Here is a 26,567-nt window from a genome sequence, read left to right on the forward strand (position 1 = left end):
TTGACGCCTGGCTTGGGAATTTTGAGCATGACTTTGCTAGCATGTGAGATGAGTGTAATTGTGCAGTCGTTTGAACATTTTTTGGCATTGCCTTTCTTTGGGATTGGAATGGAAACTGACCTTTTCCAGTCCTGTGGCCACTGCTGAGTTATCCAAACTTGCTGGCATACTGAGAGCAGCACTTTCACAGCATCATCTTTTAGGATTTGAAATACCTCAACAGGAATTCCATCACCTCCACTAGCTTTGTTTGTAGTGATGCTTCCTAAGACCCACTTGACTTCGCATTCCAGTATGTCTGGCTCTAGGTGAGTGATCACATCATTGCGAGTATCTGGGTTGTGAAGATCTTTTTTGTATAGTTCTTCTGTGTACTCTTGCCACCTCTTCTGAACATCTTCTGCTTCTGTTAGGTCCATGCCAGTTCTGTCCTTTATTGTGCCCATCTTTCCCTTGATATCTTGAATTTTCTTGACGAGATCTCTAATCTTTCCCATTCTATTGTTTTCCTCTATTTCTTTGTATTGCTCACTGTGAAGGCTTTCTTATCTCTCCTTGCTATTCTTTGGAACCCTGCATTCAGAGTTTGGAAGGATCAGTCCTGTAGAATAAAGTAAGTGGAACGATGCAGTTAAGAATGTGAGTTCTGTTCTGGTTCTATTACTCCGGGGAGATTTGCCCCTGGGGATTAGTCTCCCGCTCGGTGTGACAGAGCTGGTCTTTGGACTCTCGTAAAAGCAATAAGGGCTTCCCTGATGGCTCAGCTGGTAAAGAATCCACCTGCAGTGTGGGAGACCTGGGTTTGAGCCCTGGGTTGGGAAGATCCCCTGGAGAAAAGAATGGCTACCCACTCCAGTATTCTGGCCTGGAGAATTCCATGGACTATATAGTCCATGAGGTTGCAGAGTTGGACATGACTAAGCGACTTTCATTTTAATATTTTATTTTGCTTTTTTTTTTTTTTTTCCTTTGCGACTTTCATTTTATAGACTTCCCTGGTGGCTCAGATGGTAAAGCGTCTGCCTGCAATGCAAGAGACCTGGGTTCGATCCCTGGGTGGGGAAGTTCCTCTGGAGAAGGAAATGGCAACCCACTCCAGTACTCTTGCCTGGAAAATCCCATGGACGGAGGAGCCTGGTAGGCTACAGTCCATGGGGTCGCAAAGAGTCACGACCGAGCGACTTCACTTCACTTCAAAAGCGATAAGCTCTAGCAGGAAACACCCTCGCCCGGAGGCCCAGGGGGCGAATCTGCGCGCAGCGCCTTGGCCAACTCGGGAGGCGGTGCTACCCTAGCCCCGCCTCCTCGTCGAGTCACGTCCGCTCCAAGCCCCTCCCTCTAAGAGAAGGCGGGGCCCCCCAACTGAGTTAAGTGCCTGGAGGCTAGGCGCCGGGTACTGCCCACCGGCCATGGACCGAAACCGAGCTTCCGCGCGCTTGAGTGTCTTGCTGCGACACCTCGGTTGCCGCTCGGCCGGGACCATTGTATCCTTTGGGTTCGCGAGGTTTGAGCGTGAAGGGTGGTGGCTTTCAGGGCGCATTGCATAACCTCCCCGCTGTCTCTTTCTGGCTCCGCAGGCTCTGTCCTCGTTATGATCACATCTCTTTCGGGCGCTAGGGGTCCCCAAGGCCCAAGAGGGGACTTTTCCGCCCGGTGGGGCTGCGGCTGCTGGCTCCAGCTCCTGGAGTGGCGTAGCTGTAATCTTTCTGGCCCTCTGTTCCCGGCTTTGGGAAGGGAGGGTGCGAAGTCCAAGCAGAGCTTCTCTCTGCTGCCCTGTCACTTTGTGTACTTGACTGCATCTGATCGCCCGGCTGCCCAGAGACAGAGACGTAACCCGGGGCGTAGAGCCACCTGGAGGAGCCGAGGGGTCCTCTCGAGGTGGAGCTGCCCCCCAGCTCTTCCTTCTCCAGGCGAGCCAGGTGAAGCTTACACTGTTTCCTGGAAAAGGGCTGGATGTCCTGTGTCCGCTCCTGATCAGGCCTTCTGAAATGAATCCCAAGTCAATCTGTGTGCCACCGGTGTTGGATCCAGAGAGATGTCACTGTGTGCCTCAGAAATTAACTTGCTTTGCAGAATTGTTTTTGCGTGTTCAGTGATCTCATTCAGGGCGCACAGCACGGGCTGGGTTTCCCCGCCCCGCCAAGTGACCTGATAAGACTCTGCTCTGCTATATTTAGTTTCTGAAATTTCTCCTAAAACGATTATACTGTTTCTTTTACTTCCATTGTTGTTCTCCCAACTGTGTTCCAAGCCTTGACGTATTCGAATCGTTATAAATTTAAAATCTCCTCCACAAACTGGTAAAGGGAACCCAAGTGACTATGTAATCTCACTTTACAGGTGAGAAAGCATTTGAGGTTAGGAGAAATTAACTTTCCTGAGCAAGGTCATTTAATGGAACCAGTGGTTGTCAAAGCGTGGTCCCCAGAGCAGCAGCAGCAGGACTACCTAGGTACTTGTTAGAAATGCAGGTACTCAGACTCCTCTTAGACCTGTGGTATCAAATGCCTGGGAGTGTGACTAGCAACCTGTTTTCACTTAGTGCGATGCTATTAATAGGTCAGTTGTGAGAAGTGCCAATATATTGGGCCTGGATATAACTGGGAGTAGATTAAGGTTTCCAGGTCCAGTCTGTTATTACTTTTAAATTTTAATTGTGTTCTTTTTTTTTTTTTTTGCCGGGGTGGGAGGAGGGAGGGCAAGCTAACAGCACGGAGGCTTTTAGTTCCCCCAGCAGGGATCGAACCCATCTGTGCCTGCTGCAGTGGAAGCACAGAGTCCTAACCACTGGACCGACAGAAAATTTCCTAAAATTTAACATCTGATCTCACTGGACTTGGTTATAATAGTGTCGAGGTCAGAGCTTGTTTTTTTTTTTTTTTTTGTCTCTGTTTCCTAGAACAGCACTGTCGAATACAAGCTCCCTGTGAGAGTGGAAAAATGTTCTTTGCCGGTAGGGTTCAATGTGGCAGCCACATGTGGCTATGAGCGCTTGAAATGTGACAGTGCAGTTAAGGAACTGCAGTTTTCATTTTAATTCATTTCAATTTACATAGCCAGAAGTGGTGAACGTCTCTGCCTAAATTCACTAAATTTTCAGTGACTATAAGTGTGGTTTAGGCTTAAAGAAACTACTAGAAATTATGTGACAATTTCCTCCCAACCTTAATTATTCCTTTAAGAAATAGGAATAATTTTTGAAGTAACAGTGCAGTGTTTAAATGCAGATAAACACAAAGAAGAAAATCTATATAACCCATAATTCCACTTCTCACAGATTATTATTTGTAAACACTTTGGTCTGTTTCTTTTCTATATATTTACATAATTGCATAATAACATGTTCAGGACCATGCTATACTGTACAGATTTTTGCATCCATTTTTTTCCAGGTTTACTAGCTTTGTATAGTAAACATAGTAAATGATTATTAGCTTTGTAAACATTTTCACAGACTAAGAAAATTCTCCAAGAACAACAATAACAAAAATAAAAACCATAATGCAGGAGTGGGAGAGAGGAGAAAAGGATTGGAAGGCTAATGTCTGGACTGTCCTGGCAGCTTCATTTTGTTGAGAACATCTGACAAAGAGGTTAACTCTCTCCCTCAGGGAAAACAGACAGTAGCTAGTAATTCTGACTCTTGGCCCCCCTCTCCACCTTTTTCCACATTGGAGGCTTGTGGGATCTTAGTTTCCTGACCGGGGCCTTAACCCAGGTGCTGGGCAGCGAAAGGCCCGGGTCCTAACCACTGGACTGCCAGGGAATTCCCATCTTCTTGACTATTATATTGTCCCCACTTAGATACACACATCATTCAAAAAGGATAACATGTTTATGTGAAGTGTCATTCAGAACGTAGCTCTTTCAGCTAAAGAAACAATGAAAAAAATGACCAAAACAAATGAGATCCTAAGTGAATCATCTGGTGATGACTGGATAGAAAACTAGAAGGAACTTTTAGACGTTTTAAGATATTTAAAAATGATTCTCTACTATGTGGATTTTATTTTTCTTGGAGTCATTGTTTATTTTATGAACTTTTTTTTTCTTTTGAGAAACCGCAGGTAATTCAGAGGCCTGTGAAAGGCTGTATGCTGCAGATCTTAAACTGAAAGCAACTAGCAATGGCACCCCACTCCAGTACTCTTGCCTGGAAAATCCCACAGACAGAGGAGCCTGGTGGGCTGCAGCCCATGGGGTCGCAAAGAGTCAGACGCGACTGAGCGACTTCACTTTCACTTTTCACTTTCATGCATTGGAGAAGGAAATGACAACCCACTCCAGTGTTCTTGCCTGGAGAATCCCAGGGATGGGGGAGCCTGGTGGGCTGCTGTCTATAGGGTCGCACAGAGTCCAACACAACTGAAGTGACTTAGCAGCAGCAGCAGCAGCAGTGTTTCTTTAGCCCCTTCATTCTCCAAGTATTTTCCAGCCTCAATACGACTGAAAGATGCAACTCAGTTCTATCAGAATGATTTTAAAAACTTTTTATTTTATATTGGAGTCTGTGGATTAACAATTTTGATAGTCTCAGGTAGACCAGCAGAGGGACTCAGCAATACATATACATGTATCCGTTCTCCCACAAACTCCCTCCCATCCAGGCTGCCACATAACATTGAATAGAGTTCCCTGTGCTATACAGTAGGACTTTGTTGGTTATCCATTTTAAATATAGCAGTGTGGACGTGTCAATCCCAAGCCAGAGTGATTTTTAAACTGAGGGTAGCATCTTGAAGCTTGAACTCTAGTAGGGGTTTGAAAAAGTTCTCTGGGTGAATCTGACACCCGTCACACCCACTTCTTCTGAAAAACAGTGCTTTACAGAGGGGCACTCCCCTAAACTGATGAGTGCTTATTCTTGAGTCAGAGTTGGCAAAAACTTTTTATAAAGATGTTCTTTTTTTTTTTTTAATGACCAGCCTAACTGTTTCTAATATTTTGGACTAACTCCCACTAAGAGAAAAACTTCTTTTGAATAGAACATGATTCTCCTTATTTATAGAATAGAATAGAATAAAAAATTTCCATTTTTATTCACTCAGTGTTTGGTGGAAGGAATATCCAGGGGGAATAAAATAGATGGAAAGTATGAATACAATGTTGGTCAAGTCTCAGCTCAGCTGTTTTCTGCTGGGTGACCTTGGACCAGTTACTGAACCCTGACCCCAGCCAAGGGTTTCTGCTCTGTGCAGTTGGCATAATAAAGCTCTTGGCTTCCAGGCACCTCCTTAGGCTGTTGTGAAATGAGACGATCTAAGCAATAGTGCATTGGAGTGTTGGTGTGTAGCCAGTGTGCCTGATGACTGTGTAGGGCTGGTCTTCGCTTATGAAAACCAATCCAGGGTGGGTTGATTCTAGAAGGGTGATGCCTGGACTTCACTTGATTTGCCTTAAATCACATCCTAGATAGCTCACCACACTTCGGGGGTTGGTTCTCTTGCCAGTTTCCATCCTCAACAATTCCAGTAAGTAGATATAATTTTAATTCTTAGCCATACAATGTATATAAACTTTTTTCCCCAGTGATAACTCAGATATAAAATACATATTAACTGATAAGAATTCATTATACAAATCCTCTGAATCCAGGACTTGTTCTCATTAGAACAATTATGGAAATTTTTGAAGACACTTTCTATATGTATTTTAAAATTTAGAAAGAAGGGAAAACATCACAAAGTGCATAAGTTTATTTTATAAAATTCAGGCATGGTATATCTCATTTAAATTAGCCAGGTTTTTTTTTTTTTGGTCACTCTGGTATCTCAGCTAGCATCTTTGGTTTATTTTAAAGTCACCTTTGAAGTGGAAGACATTGATCTCCATGGAATATTCTCATAGAGTCACAGTTCCAAAACAGAGGAATAGACAGGGGGATTTGAGTTTGTGTGTGTGCTATACACTTATTTAGATTTTGTTACTTTGATTTCTTCCGTAAATACATGAAGCAGACAATTAAAAACATAAAGTATATTGTTTGTTTCCTTTCTGAAAAACCATACATATTCATTACAGAATATATTTTAAAATCATAAAATAGGGTGAATTTAAAAAATCATTCATAATGCCATTACATAAAGGCAATCACTGTGAAACATTTTTCTTTTGGCTTTATTTCTTTATAGTCTTCTTGTTTTAAACAAATAGTGTCTTGGTTTTACATCGCTGTCATCACATTTTAATTTAATAAGCACTGTCCTTGCTATTATATGTTCTTCATTTTTAATGTCAAGTCATATCCCATTGAAAGGATATAATATAACCAGTTAATTATTCTTCCATTTCTTGGTGACAGTAATTAACGTTTCGGATTTAAAACTGAAAATTTGTTCAGATTATTTCTTTAAAGTTCTAGAAATAAAAGTGCTGAGTGGAAGAGTACAAACATTTCTCAGGTTCTTGATAAATATTGTTAGGTTATGATTTTTATTTTTATTTTTTAATATAAATTTATTCATTTTACTTCGAGGCTAATTACTTTACAGTATTATATGGGTTTTGCCATACATTGACATGAAGGTTATCATTTTTAAACTGGACTTATCTGAGATTTTTCTTTTCCTTTAGGTATACCCGGGAGAATAATGTTCTAAGCCTAGAACAGAGAAAATTTTATGAAGAAAATGGATTTCTTGTCATTAAAAATTTGGTGTCTGAGGCTGATATTCAACGCTTTAGGTACAGTAACACTCTTTGATATATAACAGGAATGTGTATTCTGTGTGTGCAATGGAACTATGAGTAGGATTACATTGTGTGTGTTCAGATATTTTTCAGGGATCGGGTTTGTTAGGAACTGGCTTGTTAGAACCTAGGTTCAAGCCAGAGTGGCTTTAATCTCAGATTCTTCAGTTAATGTTGTAGATATAGGGCAGTTTCCTTAACTTTTCCATGCCTGTTTCTATTTCTGCAGAATGGGGAAAATAACAGTACTTATGCGCTAGAGTGGTTTTAGGACTAAACAGGTAAAGTAGAGACAGAGTTCGTTGAACAGGGCCTACCCAGTGCATGGTGATGCTAGGGAGGTGTTTCCTCTTTTGTTCTGATGAAACCAAATCACAAGTATTTCCCCACTGGTCCACTAAGCTACGGACTATTCAAATTCTGGTAGCGAATTTCAACTCCACAGTTAGGAGGCAGGCACTTCTGAGTTGGCCATTTTCTCCTTCCTGTCATCAGAACTGTTTGACTTGGGGCTTGAGGACCATTTAGTGCAGAGAAACGACTCCCAGGTCTTTGAGTCTTTCCACAGAACAAGTGGAAGGCCAGGCAGGTGCTTAGCACCTATGGTACTGACATCATTTACCAATTGAATTTTCTAGGAATGAGTTTGAAAGAATCTGCAGAAAGGAGGTGAAACCATTGGGATTGTTGGTGATGAGAGATGTCACCATTGCAAAATCAGAATATGTGCCAAGTGAGAAAGTGGTTTCCAAGGTCCAGGATTTCCAAGAAGATGAGGAACTCTTCAGATACTGCACCCTCCCTGAGGTTCAAGACCTTCCTGTGCTTTGTTTCTCTTTAAGCTAATAGCCCATCTGCATGTATGCCTCTGAAATCTTCGTAACTTTTTTGTTTCCATTTTATCTTGCTCTTTTATAGGGGCCTTCTCAGGTGGCGCTAGTGGTAAAGAATGCCCCTCCACTGCTGGAGACTTAAGAGACATGGGTTCGATCCCTGGTTTGAGGAGATCCCCTGGAGAAGGAAATGGCAAACCACTCCAGTATTCTTGCCTAGAGAAGCTCATGGACAGAGGAGCCTGGCAGGCTATAGTCCATGGGGTCGCAAAGGATTAGACTCTTGCCCTTTTCTATTGGGGCCCTATAGCAGTAGTTCTTAATCAGAGGTGGACATTTGCAAATGTCTGGAGACATGTTTGCTTGTCAGGCAGGAGGGGTGGTGGGTTTTAATGCATAGAGATCCGGATCCCTGCCACTGGGTCCAGAGATGCTGGATAATAGCCTGTTGCAGCAAACAAAGAATGAAGCAGCCCAAAATGTCAGTAGTGCCAAGACAGAAATCCTCATAATTCTGCTATTTTTGCTGGAGAAGAGCAGGAATTCTGTGGTAAACAGAGAGCCTTCTCACACTCCCTACAGGCATGTCCACAGGGATAAAATTGCTAAGGTTTACCTATTGCAGATCATTTTCAATTTGTTTTATGAATCTGGTCAGTAGAGGTGTCTGTTTTTAAATTTAAACTAGCTTTTTAAAAAATTATTCTTTAAAAGTAGTTCATAGTTATGAAAATATCTAGTGTGGAATGACATGAAGGGAAAAGGAAATTCTCGCACCCCCCTGCACCACTCACTGTTCAGTTTTACATATTCATCTAGAATCGTTTCAGGTATAATCAAGCATATTTGTATAACCCCACCTTTCGTGTAACAGGAAGCATCCTGGTTGTCACCTTGGTTTTTCCACTGGTAGTACATATGAGAGAGACATCTTTCCATTGGTATCTATGGATCTACTTTATACTTTGTAAACTATTGCATAGTAATGCCTTGTGTGAATGTATTACAGTTTAATTTTTAAAAGAGTTTATTATTTTTTTCTCATTTATTTATTTTTGCTGGTGCTGTGTCTTTGTTACTGCACATGGGCTCCTCTCTAGTTGAGGTGCATGGGATTCTCATTTTGTTGGCTTTTCTTGCTGCGGCTCGCAGGCTCCAGAGCTGGAGCTCGGCAGTTGTGGTGTGTGGGCTCAGGTGCTCCTTGTGTGTGGAATCTTCCTGGAGCAGAGATCAAATCCATGTCCCCTGCACTGGCAATGGGGTTCTTATCCACTGTAGCATAAGGAAGTCCTGTACTATGGTTTCTGACCAGTCATTTAGAATGGTTTAAAAGGACACTTTGCACAACATACTTATTAGAACTTATACCCCAAGTGCTGTTAGAAAGTCTGATTCTTGAAGACTGCACAGCTGAGGCAACTGGGAGGTCCAGCCTCTTGATTTGGGGATGAGAAGGGAAGTGGCCTCTCTGAACCACACATTCTTCCCAACCTCATGTCCTGTTTTAGAAATGAAAATTGTGTGGGTGAATCATGATAAAAGCTGGAAATTATAGGCAGCATGTGGTAGAATGTCTGTCAGGATGTTCCTACTTCTGTAACCTGCAAACCATGTGTCTGGTGGTTCATGCAATGATTTTTTAGGAGGTAGGTATTCTTCTAATAGCTAGGTGTTTATTTTAATATGTATTGGAAAAATGAACCAGCACCTCAAACCCATGATTTGAAGAATTTTATTAATCAGGATAAGACTAAGATAAGACATAGGGAGAATATCTGCTAAATATATTGGGAAGTTCTGCAAAACAGGGCAGAAAATCTGAGGATGGCTCTTGAACGATGACCATTTAGAAAATCGCAGCCTAGGAGAGATAAATTGGAAGATTGGGATTGACACATACACGCACTGTATATAAAACAGACAACTAATAATGATTACTGTATAGCACAGGGAACTGTACTCAATACTCAGTAATGGCCTATATGGGAAAAGAATCTTAGTGTATATATGTATAACACTTTCATTTCACTATACACCTGAAACTAACACAACATTATAATTCAACTATACCCCAATCAAAATTAAAAAAAGAAATGAAAAGAACAGCCCTTTTGCCATTTTTTGAATACCCCCCCAGAATGACAAAAACAAACTTTTTATTAAAAAAACAAGCATTAGGCCAGACTCCTGGGATTTTTGTAACATTTCAAGTGTTTTATACTCAAATTGCCTACATTCCTTATACAGAAGAGATCATATAATTGAAAGCCGTAGAATGTGCTTCACTTTTTGTAGTCAGACAGAATTAGAGATTGAATATGGATATGAATTTGAGCGAACACCGAGAGACAGTGGAGGACAGGGAAGCCTGGTGTGCTGCAGTCTATGGGGTCATAAAGAGTCAGACACGACTTTGTGACTCAACAACATCATTGTCTTTTTCATTCAACTGGCCCTGCCATTTTGGGCATCATTTTCATAGGAGGTCTTATTCCTGCCCTTCGTAGCTGGTGTCTCAGAGAAACTCATGACTCTGTTGTAGAAGAAGCGCTTAGATTTTCAGCTGGTTCTAAGAAGCCTGTTTCAGAGTGTTTCTGATGATTTGCAGTTGCTCTCTTTTGCGTGGTTTGTTTGCAAGGTTGTGGAATATTGATTGATTGATTTAAATGACTGCCAATGGGGTTCTAGTATAGATAGATGTACTTTGTGCCACATACTTGTGCATCTGATTTCCCATGAACTTTTCCCTCCTTTTTCCTTAGATTCTGAAATATGTGGAGTGCTTCACTGGACCCAATATTATGGCCATGCATACAATGCTGATAAACAAACCTCCAGATTCTGGTAAAGAGCTCTTATTGGTAAAGGAAAAGCAAAAGCAAACAAATGAAAAAGAAAGTGTTTAATTAAATTACATAAGATTGATGTACTAATTAATAGCAAAGTGCACAACTGCTTAATTTTTGCATAAATGAATATATATACTTTAAGTCTCAAAGTAGCTTACATCATAACAACACTGAAGTATAATAGCGATGTTGATGTTAACTAGGGTTATTGCTGGGACTGTAGACAAGTGGCTTCTGAAAGATGCAGTTTAATAAAACACAACTGTCTCTCTACCCCACAGACTCCTGATATGCAGCATCTCTAAGCTTTGTTACCCACTCTCACCCATGCATGAGGGTGTGGACTTTGGCTTCCTGATCTAAAGACAGTATTATTACTAACAAATTTAAAACTGAACTTATATATCAAATACCATAGCTATTCTTAAAATTTTCTGTGCTTGGTAAAATGTAGCTTCTAAGCCCTCCCTCCTAGAGAGACTGATTCAGAAAATAGAAATTAGGAACCTGCGTTTTATTAACCATATTCAGAGATGCTAATGCAGATGGCTCTTGGGCCACACTGAGAAATTCAGCTGTATCAGTGGTAGGAAATCAGCCATTAGAGATCTTTAATCCGTGCCTACTCTATCTCTGTCCTGATGGCCAAGAGAGGTTTATGTGCTAAGCCTACATACAGGCTTAGCCTAACATCAGCAGGCCTTTCCCTCCCCTGGGTGTCCTGCCTGGAGAAATCCTCTGGCCTGGGGGAACCACATTCAGAAGGCAATTCTAGGGGAGAATGTGAATGTGGGTGTAGCATCTCTGATTCTCCACAGTGATTGCAGAACCAAATGGTTCTAGTTTGGTGCTGAAACCTCTGAGAGTCCTTCTATTTATATATTTAGTTAATTAAAGAATACTTTTTTAATATCAGCCACTTAGAAGTTTATCAGAAGGCCTCAGATTGACCACTCTAATTAGTCAACCTTTTTGGGGAATACTCTCCAATATGTTGGCCACCTGATGGGAAGAACTGACTCATTAGAAAAGACCCTGATGCTGGGAAACACTGAAGGCAGGAAGAGAAGGGGACAACAGAGAAAGAGATGGTTGAATGGGATCACCAACTCAATGGCATGAGTTTGACCAAGCTCTGGGAATTGGTGATGGATAGGGAAGCCTGGTGTGCTGCAGTCCATGGGGCCCCAAAGAGTCAGACTCAACTGAGTGACTGAGCTGACTTGGAGAATGCTAAGCTCTGTGCCCAAACCAGAGTTAGGGAGGAATAAAGCACAGTGGAGATGATGACATATGCACAGATTTCTTGAAAACAGTGTAAGTAGTTCTCGGTTACCAGAAACCCAGAAAGAATCACAGGATCCAGAGGCATTGTGCTGATTCAGTCTTCTAATTTGGAGAAGGCAATGGCACCCCACTCTAGTACTCTTGCCTGGAAAATCCCATGGATGGAGGAGCCTGGTAGGCTTCCTTCTATGGGGTCGCACAGAGTCTTACTCGACTAAGCTACTTAGCAGCAGCAGCAGTCTTCTAATTTGGTGCTCATCTGTAGAGGTGGTTTTCTTCAGCATTGTCTCATCTGTTTGGCTTTTGCAAGGATAGTTCATAGTTCTGGCTTTTCAGGCAGAGGAGAATTCTGGGACTTGAGTTTATTTATTTTAACAACAGATTCTGTTTCAGGCAAGAAGACATCCCGTCATCCCTTGCACCAGGATCTGCACTATTTCCCCTTCAGGCCCAGCAATAGCATCGTTTGTGCCTGGACAGCCATGGAGCACATTGATCGGAACAATGGCTGTCTGGTTGTGCTCCCAGGGACACACAAAGGCCCCTTGCAACCCCATGATTATCCCCAGTGGGAGGTAAGTCTGCTAGATGGCTGAGTCTTGATCAGAACCTTTTGTTGTTTTGATTTCACATCAGTATATGTAAGGAGCTTTGCCAATAAGATGACATTTCCTTTCTTAGCAAAACATTATTCTAGGATTTCGAATGAGCAGGGAAAATTCCAGGATGGCTGATCAAATGATCACCTTTATTCTTTCAACAAGTACTTGAAGGCCAACCAAAGTGGTGGACTTTGGTAATGCTATAAAAGATCTGAGATTATAAAGCCTAACTGCAGAGGTCAGACACAAACACAGTAACACCAGATGTGTGTGCCAAGTGAGTTGTACACACTGACTGGTAGTTCTCTCAGTAAAGAAGAGGGATCATCTGCTTCCACCTGAAGAGAGCAGCAGAGAGAGGCTCTGGGGAGGACTGAGCAGTATTCCATTATGAGGCTGTTCCATGGTTTATCAATTCAGCTGGTGATGCTGGAGGACTGTTCAGTGCTTTGGGGCCCATGGGTGAGGAGATCAAATCATTTCTTCCGGAATGATAACCCTGTGGTCTGGCACAGAATGTATTGCAGGAATAGGAGTCCAGAGACAGAGAAACTGGAGAGGACTCCCATGGCATTTTAGACGTAAGGCAATAGGTCTCAGAATCCCGTAATAATGATCAAGGTGGGAAGAGCCGTGTCCATTTTGTTAAGGCAGAAAGAGTACACAAGGTTCTGTGAGATGTAAAGAATATGGCTTTCAGGACTTCAGTGTCAACTAGTTAGAATTCTTGAACTGAGGATTAGTGCTAGGTGAAAATACCTTGAGTCTAGATTTTGCTATAAAATCTGAAATTCTTCAGTTAAGTTGTGGTTTAGGAAAGGTGGGTACAAACAATAGAAGTGGGCTCTCACAGTCAGAATGGCTGCAATCCAAAAGTCTACAAGCAATAAATGCTGGAGAGGGTGTGGAGAAAAGGGAACCCTCTTACACTGTTGGTGGGAATGCAAACTAGTACAGCCACTATGGAGAACAGTGTGGAGATGCCTTAAAAAACTGGAAATAGAACTGCCTTATGATCCAGCAATCCCACTGCTGGGTATACACACTGAGGAAACCAGAATTGAAAGAGACACGTGTACCCCAATGTTCATCGCAGCACTGTTTATAATAGCCAGGACATGGAAGCAACCTAGATGTCCATCAGCAGATGAATGGGTAAGAAAGCTGTGGTACATATACACAATGGAGTATTACTCAGTCATTAAAAAGAATACATTTGAATCAGTTCTAATGAGGTGGATGAAACTGGAGCCGATTATACAGAGTGAAGTAAGCCAGAAAGAAAAACACCAATACAGTATACTAACACATATATATGGAATTTAGAAAGATGGTAACAATAACCCTGTATATGAGACAGCAAAAGAGACACTGATGTATAGAACAGTCTTTTGGACTTGTGGGAGAGGGAGAGAGTGGGATGATTTGGGAGAATGGCATTGAAATACATATAATATCATATATGAAACGAGTCTCCAGTCCATGTTCGATGCATGATACTGGATGCTTGGGGCTGGTGCACTGGGACGACCCAGAGGGTTGGTATGGGGAGGGAGGAGGGAGGAGGGTTCGGGATGGGGAACACATGTATACCTGTGGCGGATTCATGTTGATGTATGGCAAAACCAATACAATATTGTAAAGTTTAAAAATAAAATGTAAAAAAGAAGAAGAAAAAAAAAAGAAATATAAATTTAAATTAAAAAAAAAAAAAAAAAAAAAGAAGACGTGGGCTCTCAGTGACTCAAGCTGAAGGGAGGGCCACTGGGACATGCAGAATCCATGGGCAGGCTGCCAGCTCTGGAGGGTGAGGAGGAAAGAGGAAGTCCTTCTTCAGTGGGAACAGTTGGGCTGCAGCACCTGGAGTGGCCAGATGTACCTTGACAATGTCCAGTCACTTCAGTCATCTGCTCAGATTCAAAGTAGCAGCAATGGGAGGTCAGACGAGCTTATCTTGCTCACCTTCCACATTGGGCAGAAGGCAAAGACTCAACACAGTGCAGTAGAGAAGTAGTCATTCCCAAAAGGAATTTGGAGTTGGAATATTCTTAGGAAAGGAAATGGGATGCTGTCCTCCAAAGATCCATAAAAGATTGCAAACATTGTTACTTCTCATTTCAGTTTGTTTCATAAAGATATAACTATTATCTAATGCAATAACTAACCTTGAAAATATTTTAAAAATAGTAGAAAATAGCTTGAAAACAAACAATGATTTTTGTTTTTTTCTTTTTGTGCAGTGATTGACTTGGAAAAACAGGGATTTGAAAATATTTTAAAAGCTACCGTTTTAATTTACTCTTCTTTCTTTTTTTTTTTTTTTTTTAAATTTTATTTTATTTTTAAACTTAACATAACTGTATTAGATTTGCCAAATATCAAAATGAATCCGCCACAGGTATACATGTGTTCCCCATCCTGAACCCTCCTCCCTCCTCCCTCCCCATACCATCCCTCTGGGTCGTCCCAGTGCACCAGCCCCAAGCATCCAGTATCATGCATCGAACATGGACTGGAGACTCGTTTCATATATGATATTATATGTATTTCAATGCCATTCTCCCAAATCATCCCACTCTCTCCCTCTCCCACAAGTCCAAAAGACTGTTCTATACATCAGTGTCTCTTTTGCTGTCTCATATACAGGGTTATTGTTACCATCTTTCTAAATTCCATATATATGCGTTAGTATACTGTATTGGTGTTTTTCTTTCTGGCTTACTTCACTCTGTATAATCGGCTCCAGTTTCATCCACCTCATTAGAACTGATTCAAATGTATTCTTTTTAATGACTGAGTAATACTCCATTGTGTATATGTACCACAGCTTTCTTACCCATTCATCTGCTGATGGACATCTAGGTTGCTTCCATGTCCTGGCTATTATAAACAGTGCTGCGATGAACATTGGGGTACACGTGTCTCTTTCAATTCTGGTTTCCTCAGTGTGTATACCCAGCAGTGGGATTGCTGGATCATAAGGCAGTTCTCTTTACTCTGGATGTGACCTACATGGTTTCTGGGCTGAGAAAGACTGAGAATTTTCTCTCTGCGAGTTGGGAGAATAGTTAGCTTCTCAGAGATACTTCTGAGTAATAGAGTAGTGATTGATACAAGTTCCAGGTGAGGAGAAGAGCATGCTGGGGAAGAATGAGCATGGGTTCACCAGGAAAGGTGGTCTCCTGTATTCCCACAAAATGCAAAGCTGATCTGGGTCTTCAGTTATCATTCAGTAATGAACCATAGGTAGAAATTCCAAATTTTTCATCAGGTCTAAAAAATTCACAATTCACACATGGCTTTCTAAAAGCAGTCAACTGAGAAAGTTTGGTATACATAAGTTTTTTTAAAATCGAATTTATTTATCTCTTTCTCTTCAAAGAACTTAGAGAAGCTTTGTTTTCCCTGATAAGTCATTGATGAGAGTTTTGATTCTTGGCTTCTTCACTTTTGGACTTGGCTTCTCTCGTGTTTTTAGGGAGGAGTCAACATCATGTTCCACGGGATCAAGGACTATGACAAAAACAACGCCCGGGTGCACTTGGTGATGGAGAAGGGAGACACCGTCTTCTTTCACCCTTTGCTCATCCATGGATCTGGTCGGAACAAAAGTCAAGGATTCCGGAAGGTACACATTCACATCACAGCACTGTTTGAAGATGAATGCATGAGGAAGAAAAGTATCCCGATACATGAAAAGTTAAAGGATTTGTAGCTTTTAACTCAGCTGCCCTTTAGTCTGGTGTATTTACTAGGAAATATATTTGTCTCCCTCGTGCTTTGTTGCTGACAGCAGTAAGAAGCCAGATGACCTTAGGATGCCATCACTAGTGAACATTCATGGAATTTCTCCAGACAGAGAGCGTAGTTACTTGGCAACTGATAGCATGTTTTCAGAGGAAAAGATAAAAGCAGACATACATACCAAATAATAACATTTGGAATGTATACAGCTCATATAAGGGGAACGTCTGTAATATTATTGCTATTGGTTAAAATATTATTGATTGGAAAGGAATGTGTGAATTTCCCACCCTAAATCAGATATGGCCATGTTTTTCACTCCTTAGCCTCAGAGTGTTTTCAGGTTTATAAGATCAGTGCTTACATTAAAAACTGACAGAATTTCTCATAAGAGCCCAGATTTCTTGCTTCTCTAAAATTTAGCAGATCTGATGATATGCTGGGCTCACATTTCCCTAGGATGACATGGCTGTTGATACTAAATATTAGTGTCTTCTTTGGGGCTGAGTGAAGCTTTCCAGTTTATCACAACAGCTCTCTGTTTCCCTGTGGCTGAGGGTTAGTTGTCAGATTTCATCCTCCATTCATTCAGATATCCACCAGGCTCAACAGGATTGAGATGAGCATGAGGCAAGAAGGCAGTTCCCTCAGAGGCTCAAAAAACTCAGTATCCAGTTAAATAATATCTTAATGCCAGTTAAAAGAAATAAAAATTAATGCCAAAAAGTCCATGGTAAGCACAATACCAAAATTTTAAAAAAAGATCAGACCCTCTAATACCATGATACCCAGAACTGTGCAAAAGGAAGATACAGGCACTACACTGGAAATAGTGTATTTTAATATACTAACTTGATGGTTTTTCAATATTTTTGACTGCTTTACAGTTTGGGAAAATATTAACCATTGAAAAATGCATAAAAGCATACCAGTAGGAGTGTACATTTCCTCTCTTTTGCCTCAGGCTCCAATATGGTGCAGAATAGTACTAGGGTTTCCATGAGAAATAAATTTTGTGACTCAACTGCCTAGAAATCTGTAAGAAGTAGGAAGATCTTCTGATGGGTGCAGTCACCCTAAGAGAACTAACTTGTGGCAAGGAAGGTGAGTTTCAACTATCACCTCGCAAGTTAGATCTGTTTATAAGTCCTTCGAGACTGGGGAGAACCAAGTAACTTCCATCTTACTTTCAAAAGGAAACAAGATGAGTATTTTATGTGAATGCTATCAGACTGGAACTGTGCTTTAGATTGGAGGGGGGGTGGTGTCTGTGTATTATTTTCTGTTGCCAGGTCTTTTCAGTTTTTCTTCCCCCATCATCTGTGGCCATTGAAATACCAACTCATTACACCCTCCACTAAATTCTGTAGCTGAGAAGGTGATGAGAAACCCTGCAATACATTCCTTAGTAGGACTTGGCAATATCCTTCATTTGAAAAATCAAATGCTGAAAAGTTAAAGATTTCTTCCTTACATAATTCTGTCCCCTGCCCCGCATATACTTTTGGATCATAATAATTTCCACAGGCAATTTCCTGCCATTTTGCGGATGCCAACTGTCACTACATAGATGTGGAGGGCACCAGTCAAGAAAGCATTGAAAAGGAAGTTGTCGATATGGTCAGGAAAAAGCATGGATTTAAAGATGTCACTCTGAAGGTATGTTTGTATGAAAAGACAAAGTAAAGATCTCAGTTTCTTCTTTAGATGCTTAATAGTGTCATACCTGATTCATTTTGAAGGTATAAAGTGTGTAGGTTTACAGCTCCTTTTGGAAACATTGCTGAGACCTTCTAGGAACGACAGAGGGTTTTGTTTGTACTACTTGCTTCCCCAGTGTGGGGGACCTGGTTTCTGTAAGTCTTCGGGCAGGCCATCGTGTTCCAGAACAGACAGGTAGGAGAGGAAATAGCAGATTCAGAGATGAGGAAATGGAAGACAAAGCAACTTTCTGAACTCATAGTTGTAAATGGTTTGGGCTGTCAATCATAGGCCTCCTTTATTTGTAAAGAAAGCAATTCTCAAGCAAGTGTTTGTTTGGGTCAGTTTGCACTGGGATTTTAAGGAGAGCCTGCATGTAGAGATGGGAGATCACTGATGCTTTTCATAGTGGTGTTAAGACAGTATTTCATATGCCTGCCTAATTAATACACCTCACTGTAGATTATTTGTTTTTTTTTTTTTTAACTTTTTACTTTGTATTAGGGTATGAAGCCAATTAACAACATTGTTATACTTAGATTGTTTGTTCTTTACTGGTGAACATTGCATGCTGTTGCTGATCAATAACTAATTATCAGTCAAGGCAACTAAATAAAGTTAGTTTGTATTGTAGGTGATTATATTTGGGGCTCTGAAGCAAGAAGCTGAACTTATTAGATAATTATAAATGCATCATCTATTTCGGGGTGACATGACCCCCAAGTAGACTGAATGTAATGAAAACACAGAGCCTCCCGGTACTTTGAAGAGCCTTGCATGCCAACAACAGCCTTCTGAAAAAACTTCCCACCTCAAGAGTCTTCGTCCACCCTTGAGCCATTTTCTGTCTAGAATCTCTGAATGTATCCCCATATCTGAAGATGCTCTGGCCTCACATTTGCACCTCCTGGACAGTCTTGTCCTTCCTTTGTCCAGCAATTAAATGTCCTAGAAATGCAACCTATTTTGCCAGTTGGGTCTTCCATCCAACACCCTGAATTTTAAGGCAGGATAAAAAACATATATATTCTGTTTGAGGTCTGTCAGGGTTGTACTAATCAATCAGTTCCTCTATTTCTTTTCCTGACTGTCTCAGCTATAGTTTATGGACTTTACTTAGAAGAACAACACTAACTCTGCTCTAGAGTTCTTTGCAGGCACAAAAGCATGTCGCTGTCCCTTTTCTTTACCAAAACTCAATGGAGCAGTCGAGATAGCTCCACACTCTTCATGAGAAAATGAAGAGTTCAAGAGAATGGCCTCAGTTACTTAAGTGACTGAGATTTCAGAGGAGGTCCAATTCCAAAATTATTCTTCTAGCATACTTGCTGTTTGCAGAAAAATAAGCAAAATGTTTGAATTGTCTTATTAGGAACAAAGAAGAAAAAAACCAATCCAGTAGCATAGGACATCATTTTCAGGAGCAGATCACTCAGAATGGGGCAGGCAAACATCACCAAGGACAGCAGGAGCTTACGTATTAAACAGTTTTGTGACCAAACATAACAGCAGGTCCCAACACCTCTAATCAACACAAGTGCCAAGCAAAGCATAATGACAGTGTGAGGACTCACTGTCTTGGCTTATGAAACATGATTTTAGATATTCCTGAGTAAATTAATTGGAGTCTCAGAATGTGGTTTTTATTTACTACCTTATGACTATTGTGGAGGGCTGTCTTTTCCCCCCATTTAATAATGAGTAGATGCCAGAAATCTTTGTCTTATGGTGAATAGGTAAATCCAAGTTCCCAGAAACTCATTGTGTTTGGTATTATTTGCAGGATGTTTGGACATTTCGAGGGCGTGTTGTGAAAGGAGAAAGAATCAACCTTTGAAATAGCCCTTCGCTCAAACTCTTGTCAAGAAAATCAAGGTGGAACAAGATGTCAGAGAAAAATCTTTTCTCAATGAGATGATGTAATCGTTTCTATCCATGTTAACAAAATTCAGGTGCATGGATGCAGTACTTAATTGCATATGGGTAATAATGCAGTGTGGTGGGATGCCTTTAATGGATATAAAATAGTAAAAGTGAAAATTACTGTTTTAAGGAAAACTTGGGGTTGCAACTAACAAGGTGATGGATAAAGAAGTGCGTTAGATCAGTTTCTTTCACTCAGTTAACGCTTTACCCAAGCAAGGTTTAATGCTCTGAAATAGAGAACCCACCATCTCCCAATTGTGTTGTGTGAGATCTCTTTGCAAATCTGGAACAATGAATATTAGAGATGCATTTAGTAAAGGGTCTAAGAAGGGCATCCGGTTGTAAAATAAGGGTGGAAACTCACATTCTGACACAGGATTCCTTCAATGGCCTCTCTAGGCCACCATGCTCCTTAAAAAAACTGACTGGATCTTTCCAAGTCTTTTTCTCTAAAGAAAGAAGACCAGGATAACTTTCTCTGTCAATTCATATTCAGCATGGCGGCTGAAAACATTCAGCATTTATGAATGAAACCTAATCTCTTTGAAGGTCCAGGAAAGCTTTTAAAATAGTTCTGGTTTGGATATCAAGTGGCATGTGCTACAGAGATTTAATTTAATAGAGCATTGTATTTCTCCACCAGCTGAGGGCAGCAAGGAGTCATAATTCTTCTTTTTATAAATTCTGGTTGAATCTTTAGTAAGAAAAACAGAATAAGGAAAAGGGTCCCTTTCTTTAAGCAAAGCATGCGTTTTCCTACATGTTGATTGCTGATTCTGTCAGTTTCTCTGTAAGGACACCCAGTTTAAGCTCAGGTCCAGATGGAAACTGGGGAAGACATGAGAATCCCTGACGTGCTCTCAGGACTTTGGAATAACTGGAAACAAAATGTATATGTGGAAACTCAGCATAAACAGCATGTATGGGACACTGTTCGCAAGAAACTGTTCAAACTAACTTTAAAATACATTTGAAAACTTAGACTTCAAGAGGAAAATCAGACAGCAGAATGTCATCTCCCTGGTGCAATTCTGAGTGAACTGCAGCTAGTCAGTCAGGAAACGTTTCCCCTCCTTTCTGTGTCCCTTGTGTCAACTAGTTCATCTAACAAATATCCAAGCATCTGTTACTGAACAAGGTTCATTTTGCACTAGTTTCTAGAAAAGTGTTTCAAGAGGAAATGCTCTGAACAGAGATTTACAGCAAAGAGAAAAGACAGAACTGTTTCAGGTCGGCCTCCTCCAAGGAGGAGTGTGGGAGTGCTCCATGTGGAAGCGAATGGAAACACAGGGGAAAGGGAACCAGGAGAGTGCAGTCAGGTATCATCTTGATTATTGTGCACAGGTGTGAGTAAGCCTCAGGCCTCTGAAAGTTCAGAAATGGAGACGCTTGCCAGAGACTGGGGCTTCCCAACGTCACTCAGCTGGAAAGAAGCCACCTGCAATGATGGAGGCCTCAGTTTCTTTCTTGAGTCAGGACGTTCCCCTGGAGAAGGTGAAAAATTGTTGCTGAACCAAGCAAGACACTGGGATTCTTGGCCTCCGGAGGAGAAGAATTCAATCAGGGGCCAGAAATGAAGCTTGATTGCTCAAAGCTTTTTGTGTGCAATAAAGTTTCATTAAACTATACAAGAGAGAAAGCTTCTGACATAGACATCAGAAGGGGCAGAAAGAGGACCCCCACCCCTGCTAGTCTTTAGCTGGATGTTATACAGGTATTAGCAGTCGGCTAATTAAAGAAAGGAAATGTCTCAAAACTCAGAGAATGGCACCAGTGAGTCATTCCGGGCCATAAAATGATTGACATGAATCTTGAAGAAAGGCCGATTTCCATACAATATACAGTTTCATTAACACAGATTTGGAGAAAAATGTATGAGTATAACATACTGGCTGGTCATATCATTTCTGAGCCTTTAGGTGGAACCGACTTGAAGATAGAGCATAGGACATTAATATAGCTTAAGACAAACATTTCCATAAGAAAAGTGCATTGGTTAGCTCACAGTTTGAGAAAAGTTAAGTTCAGGTGGAGCTAGGTATCATTATGGCAATACAGAATTTCGAAGAGAAACCTCTTTTTAAATGTGTATAGAGAAGGGGAAAAAATATAACCCTAGTTTGTTTCCTCCTGCCGCTTAAGAGAGAGAGAAAAAATAAATGTCGCTACTTGCAGCCTATTTCCTCTGTTTGGAGACCCCTGGCCTTCCTATCTGTTACCCTCTCAAAGGGATAGACAACCCACTCTGGTATTCTTGGACTTCCCTGATGGCTCAGATGATAAATGGCCTGCAAATTGGGAGAGGCCTGGGTTCGATCCCTGGGTTAGGAAGATCCCCTGGAGGAGGGCATGGCAACCCATTCCAGTATTAGTCCATGGGGTCACAAAGAGTGGGACACAACAGAGCAACTAAGCACAGCACAGCAGAGACTGAGTGGGGATGGGATTCAGCCCTCTGGTGTCAAAAGTTCATCTAGCAGACACTGGCACATTCCCAGATGGAAGGTCGGTGGTCCTGTTATAGCCACGCATTCTGGGAAACAGACTCACTCAGAAGGACAATGCAGATAGTGGAGTGCAGTTTATTACACCGGTGGGCCCAAGGCAGAGTCTCCTCTTAGCCAAGGACCCCAACCGACTTTTGTGAAAACCTTATATACCTTAAGTGTACGGCTCAAGCCTGCATCCCCAGATTCCTTAAACCTAGCCTGAAAAGTGTTAAAGGGAGATACAATCAGATTACAGCCATGATTCATAATCAGAAGGGGCAGCTGGTTATACATTGTAGCCTACACCAATAGGTGCCATAAAGATTATAAAGGTGATTGAGTACATAGGGGATTATTACATTGTTTTTGGCGATGGGAAATGTTGGTATGGAATCCGGTGTTTATCAGTCCAGGAGGGCCGTTTGGCTGTAGGTATGTTATCCCCATGGCTACCAGGCACATGGTCCAAAGCTCACTGAAAGTGCAAGATGTTTCCTTCTTTTTCAAGATGGAGTCAGCTCAGCCTGTTCCTTTCCTCCCTCAGTCCTACCCAATCTTAATCAGTTCACTTGCAAGTAGACACAGCCAAGTCCAAGTTCTGGATCAGGAACTCAGGGAAACATCTTCTTACTTAGGCTCTGTTGCAGCTGGAGGACATGCGAGCCTTCAGTAGCTCAGTGACAACAACCTCACTTAGTGGGGGCAGGTGAGATGGATTTGACTGACCGTTTACCCATGCTTTCAAATCCACTCCATGTAGCAGGGCCACGTATGGAAGGGAGACAGTAGCAGGTGAGTTTGGACTGCCTGCTTTGCTTATGGGACACCCTGGAAAGGTAGGAGCTGGTAATTGAAGGGTTGGGTGGGAATATTGCCAGATCATGACAGAATGAGGGAAAAGCCTGGCTTCACCGTGGGTGAAAGGTGATTTATCCTGGGAATATATGTATTTCACCAGAGATTCATCTAAAAAGAGTTCACGAGGTCCTCACAGTGCAGAACAAAAGAAATAGGACAGATCCTCCTCTTCTATGATATTTGGGATGAGTGTAAGAAAACAAAACTTTGCTCCTGGTATCTGCTTGGAGTTCACCCCTTTTAAGCAGCACATTAAATGAGTTTGAAAAGCTTATGATTGCATCAGCAAAACATGGGAACATTTCCCAAAGCCAATTCTAGTAATACAGTTTCATGGTTCAAACCAGCTCAAATCTACCTGAAAAAATCTTGTCTTAGTAACACAACACAGCCTGAATTAATCTCTCCTTCAACCCAACTCTGGTATCCATCCTGTATATAGTACATGCTGCCACTTAGCCCTTCATACGTTTACTGAAAGTACGATTTTCCCATTTGTAAATATCCTGCCTTCCTGAACAGAGAGGGTAGGACCCTTGGAGGTCCTGCCTCTTCCTTGGGCACTTTGGTTAACACTCACAGTGCCCTCACCTACGAGACACTTGCTATTTATTGCTTGTTCAATATGAACAGCAAACTTCTCTACTCTCCCTCTTTCTCTCTCTCGCTCCTGAGGCACACGGGATCTTATTTCCCGACCGGAGATTGAACCTGTGCCCTCTGCAGTGGAAGCATGGTGTCTTAACCACTGGCCTGCCAGTGTCCCTCATTTTTGTAATTGCAACTGTCGCTCATTTTTGTAAGTGTTTCTCTTACATAAGAGAGCATGTCCCTTCTAGTTTGTTTTGGGAATGTAAATTGGTACAATCATTATGGAAAGCAGTATGGAGGTTCCTTAAGAAACTGAAGACGGAATTACCATATGATTCAGCAATCCTTCTCTTCAGCATATATCTGGAGAAAACTCTATTCTGAAAAGATACATGCACCCCTATGTTCATTGCAGCACTATTTAGCCAAGACACGGAAGCAACCTGAATGTCTGCTGACAGATGAATGATAAAGACAATGTGATAGTTATTTTATATATACAATGGAATATTACTTAGCCATAAAAAGAATGAAATAATGCCATTTGCAGCAACATGGATGGACATGGAGATTATCATACTAAGAGAAGTCACACAGAGAAAGAGAAATATCATATATGATATATAGCTGGAATGAACTTACAAAACAGAAACAGAATCACAGATACAGAAAACAAACTTATGGTTACTAGAGGGGAAAAGGATGTGGGATGCATAAATTGGAAGATTGGGGTTGACATATACACACTACTATATATAAAATAGATGAATAATAAAGACATACTATAATAAACAGCACAGAGAACTCTACTGCATACTCTGTGATGATCTATGTGGGAATAATCTAAGAAAGAGTGGATATATGTATATGTACAAGTATTCAGTTTGCTGTATACCTGAAACTAACACAACAATGTAAATAAAAAAGGAGAGAGTGTGTGTCCCTCAGACATAGACTTGGTCTGTGTAGCCTTGGCACCTGTTTCTGGTTCCTGACATGTTCTTCCCTGAGTTTTCCAGCCAGCTCTGACTCCACTGCATTCTTCAGCAGTACCTCTTTTATATATGTTGGGGGCAGGGTGGCCAGGAAAGGAGGTGACTGTGACCAAGAAGTTTGGTAACTCATCCGAAGCTCCACAATCGTCGTGATGGTGTTGAGTTTGATATCTCTTGTTTTAGTCTGATATTCTTTAAAAATTAAATTGTAGTAAAATGCACGTAACATAAAATTGACCACCTTAACCATCTCTAAGTGTATGTTTCACTGGTATTAAGAACACTTCCCAGGTTGTGCAACCATTTTTGCCATCCATCTCCAGAACTCTTTTCATTTTACAAACTGAAGGAGTCTTTGGGCCTAGAAAAGAAACAACAGTCTCAAAGGCCCTTGCTGAATCATCTAACTTCAGAGAAAACAAAACCAAACTTTAGATCCCGCTCTGATGCTCCAGGCTGGTGGCATCTACCTGGGACTTATCACCCCTTGCCCAAAACCTCCCACCCCCTGTCCAACTACAAATGCCATCTCAAGTAAAGAATACCCAAAACATCCTGCCTGACTAACCTTTCCCTTATCACTTCCACAAACTTCCCTTTAAATATGAAGCCACCCTGATCCTTCTCACGCTCAGCCTGGTCGTTAGGCCGACTGTCGCCCCTCCTTGCCTGAATAAAGGTAACCTACCTCCGTTGAGGTTGTCTCTCCTTCTTTTCTGCCTCAGCCCGAACTATACCTTAAACAAACTAAACCCCAACTTCCCACTTACCCGCCCCCCTCCAACCCCATGGTACCCGTAGTCTTCCTTTTATCACTAAGAATTTGACTATTATAGATTCCTCATGTAGGAGGAAGCATACAGTATTTTTCTTTTTGTGACTGGCTTATTTCCAAACTCTCTCTGCCCTTCTGGGGATTTCTGTTCTAGGTTAGGAGTCAGTGATCATTTTCTGTAAATACTTTTGGCTTCATTGGCTTTACTGTCTATTGCAACAACTCAGGGAGGCTGCCAGAGTCAACAATTATGGGAGCAGGCATTGGCCTTGGCCCTGTAATATTCTATTTACAAACAAGGGTGGTATGGCAGATTGCCCTGGCTCCCATTTTGCTCACCTAATCTTGATACATGGAGTCAGTAGAGCAGCAAATCCTTTGCACTTTGGTAAGAAGCACCTGGCCTGGTGGGAGCTGTGTGTGGGGTGCCCACACCTCACTGCTTCCTCAGGACAAAGAAGGTGCCAAGGAGCCTAGCCCTTCCCAGTGAGAGGGTGACTTGCTTCCACATGTGCTGGATGGCTGCTTCTATTTCTGTCTTTTCTTTTTAATAATGTATCTTTTTAAATTGAGAAATAATGGGCATATAATATTGTTTTCTTAATTTAAATGTATTTATTTTAATTAGAGGCTAATTACCTTACAGTATTGCATTGGTTTTGCTATACATCAACATGAATTCACCACGGGTGTCTACATGTGATCCCAATCCTGAACCCCCCTCCCACCTCCCTCCCCATACCTTCCCTCTGGGTCATCCCAGTGCACCAGCCCCAAGCATCCTGTATCATGCATCAAACCTGGACTGGTGATTCGTTTCACATATGATATTATACATGTTTCAATGCCATTCTCCCAAATCATCTCCCACCCCCCATAGAGTCCAAAAGACTGTTCTATACATTTGTGTCTCTTTTGCTGTCTCGCATACAGGGTTATCGTTACCATCTTTGTAAATTCCATATATATGTGTTAGTATACTGTATTGGTGTTTTTCTTTCTGGCTTACTTCACTCTATAATATAGGCTCCAGTTTCATCCACATCATTAGAACTGATTCAAATGTATTCTTTTTAATGACTGAGTAATACTCCATTGTGTATATGTACCACAGCTTTCTTACCCATTTGTCTGCATATGGACATATAGGTTGCTTCCATGTCCTGGCTATTATAAACAGTGCTGCGATGAACATTGAGGTACAAGTGTCTCTTTCAATTCTGGTTT

General features: G+C 41.4%; 1 protein-coding gene across 1 annotated transcript; it reads left to right on the forward strand.

Moving 5' to 3' along the window:
* The first annotated feature begins 1,325 nt into the window (after positions 1-1,325).
* On the forward strand, positions 1,326-21,811 carry PHYH (phytanoyl-CoA 2-hydroxylase). The gene is made up of 9 exons (XM_006066034.4): positions 1,326-1,484; positions 5,413-5,471; positions 6,574-6,684; positions 7,329-7,497; positions 10,286-10,367; positions 12,053-12,234; positions 15,740-15,889; positions 17,533-17,664; positions 19,490-21,811. Exons 1-9 carry the CDS (start codon positions 1,410-1,412, stop codon positions 19,541-19,543), a joined length of 1,014 nt encoding a protein of 337 aa, XP_006066096.1. The 5' UTR covers positions 1,326-1,409; the 3' UTR covers positions 19,544-21,811.
* The last annotated feature ends 4,756 nt before the right edge of the window (positions 21,812-26,567 follow it).

Source organism: Bubalus bubalis, chromosome 14, assembly GCF_019923935.1.
Source record: "Bubalus bubalis isolate 160015118507 breed Murrah chromosome 14, NDDB_SH_1, whole genome shotgun sequence".
NCBI classification, from domain to species: domain Eukaryota; kingdom Metazoa; phylum Chordata; class Mammalia; order Artiodactyla; family Bovidae; genus Bubalus; species Bubalus bubalis.

Excerpts from the sequence above, each read along its gene's own strand:
- PHYH (XM_006066034.4), top strand. The coding sequence starts at position 1,410 with ATGGACCGAAACCGAGCTTCCGCGCGCTTGAGTGTCTTGCTGCGACAC. Across the intron at positions 12,235-15,739 it reads ATGATTATCCCCAGTGGGAG|GGAGGAGTCAACATCATGTT; the intron begins GTAAGTCTGCTA and ends TCGTGTTTTTAG. Across the intron at positions 15,890-17,532 it reads AAAGTCAAGGATTCCGGAAG|GCAATTTCCTGCCATTTTGC; the intron begins GTACACATTCAC and ends TAATTTCCACAG.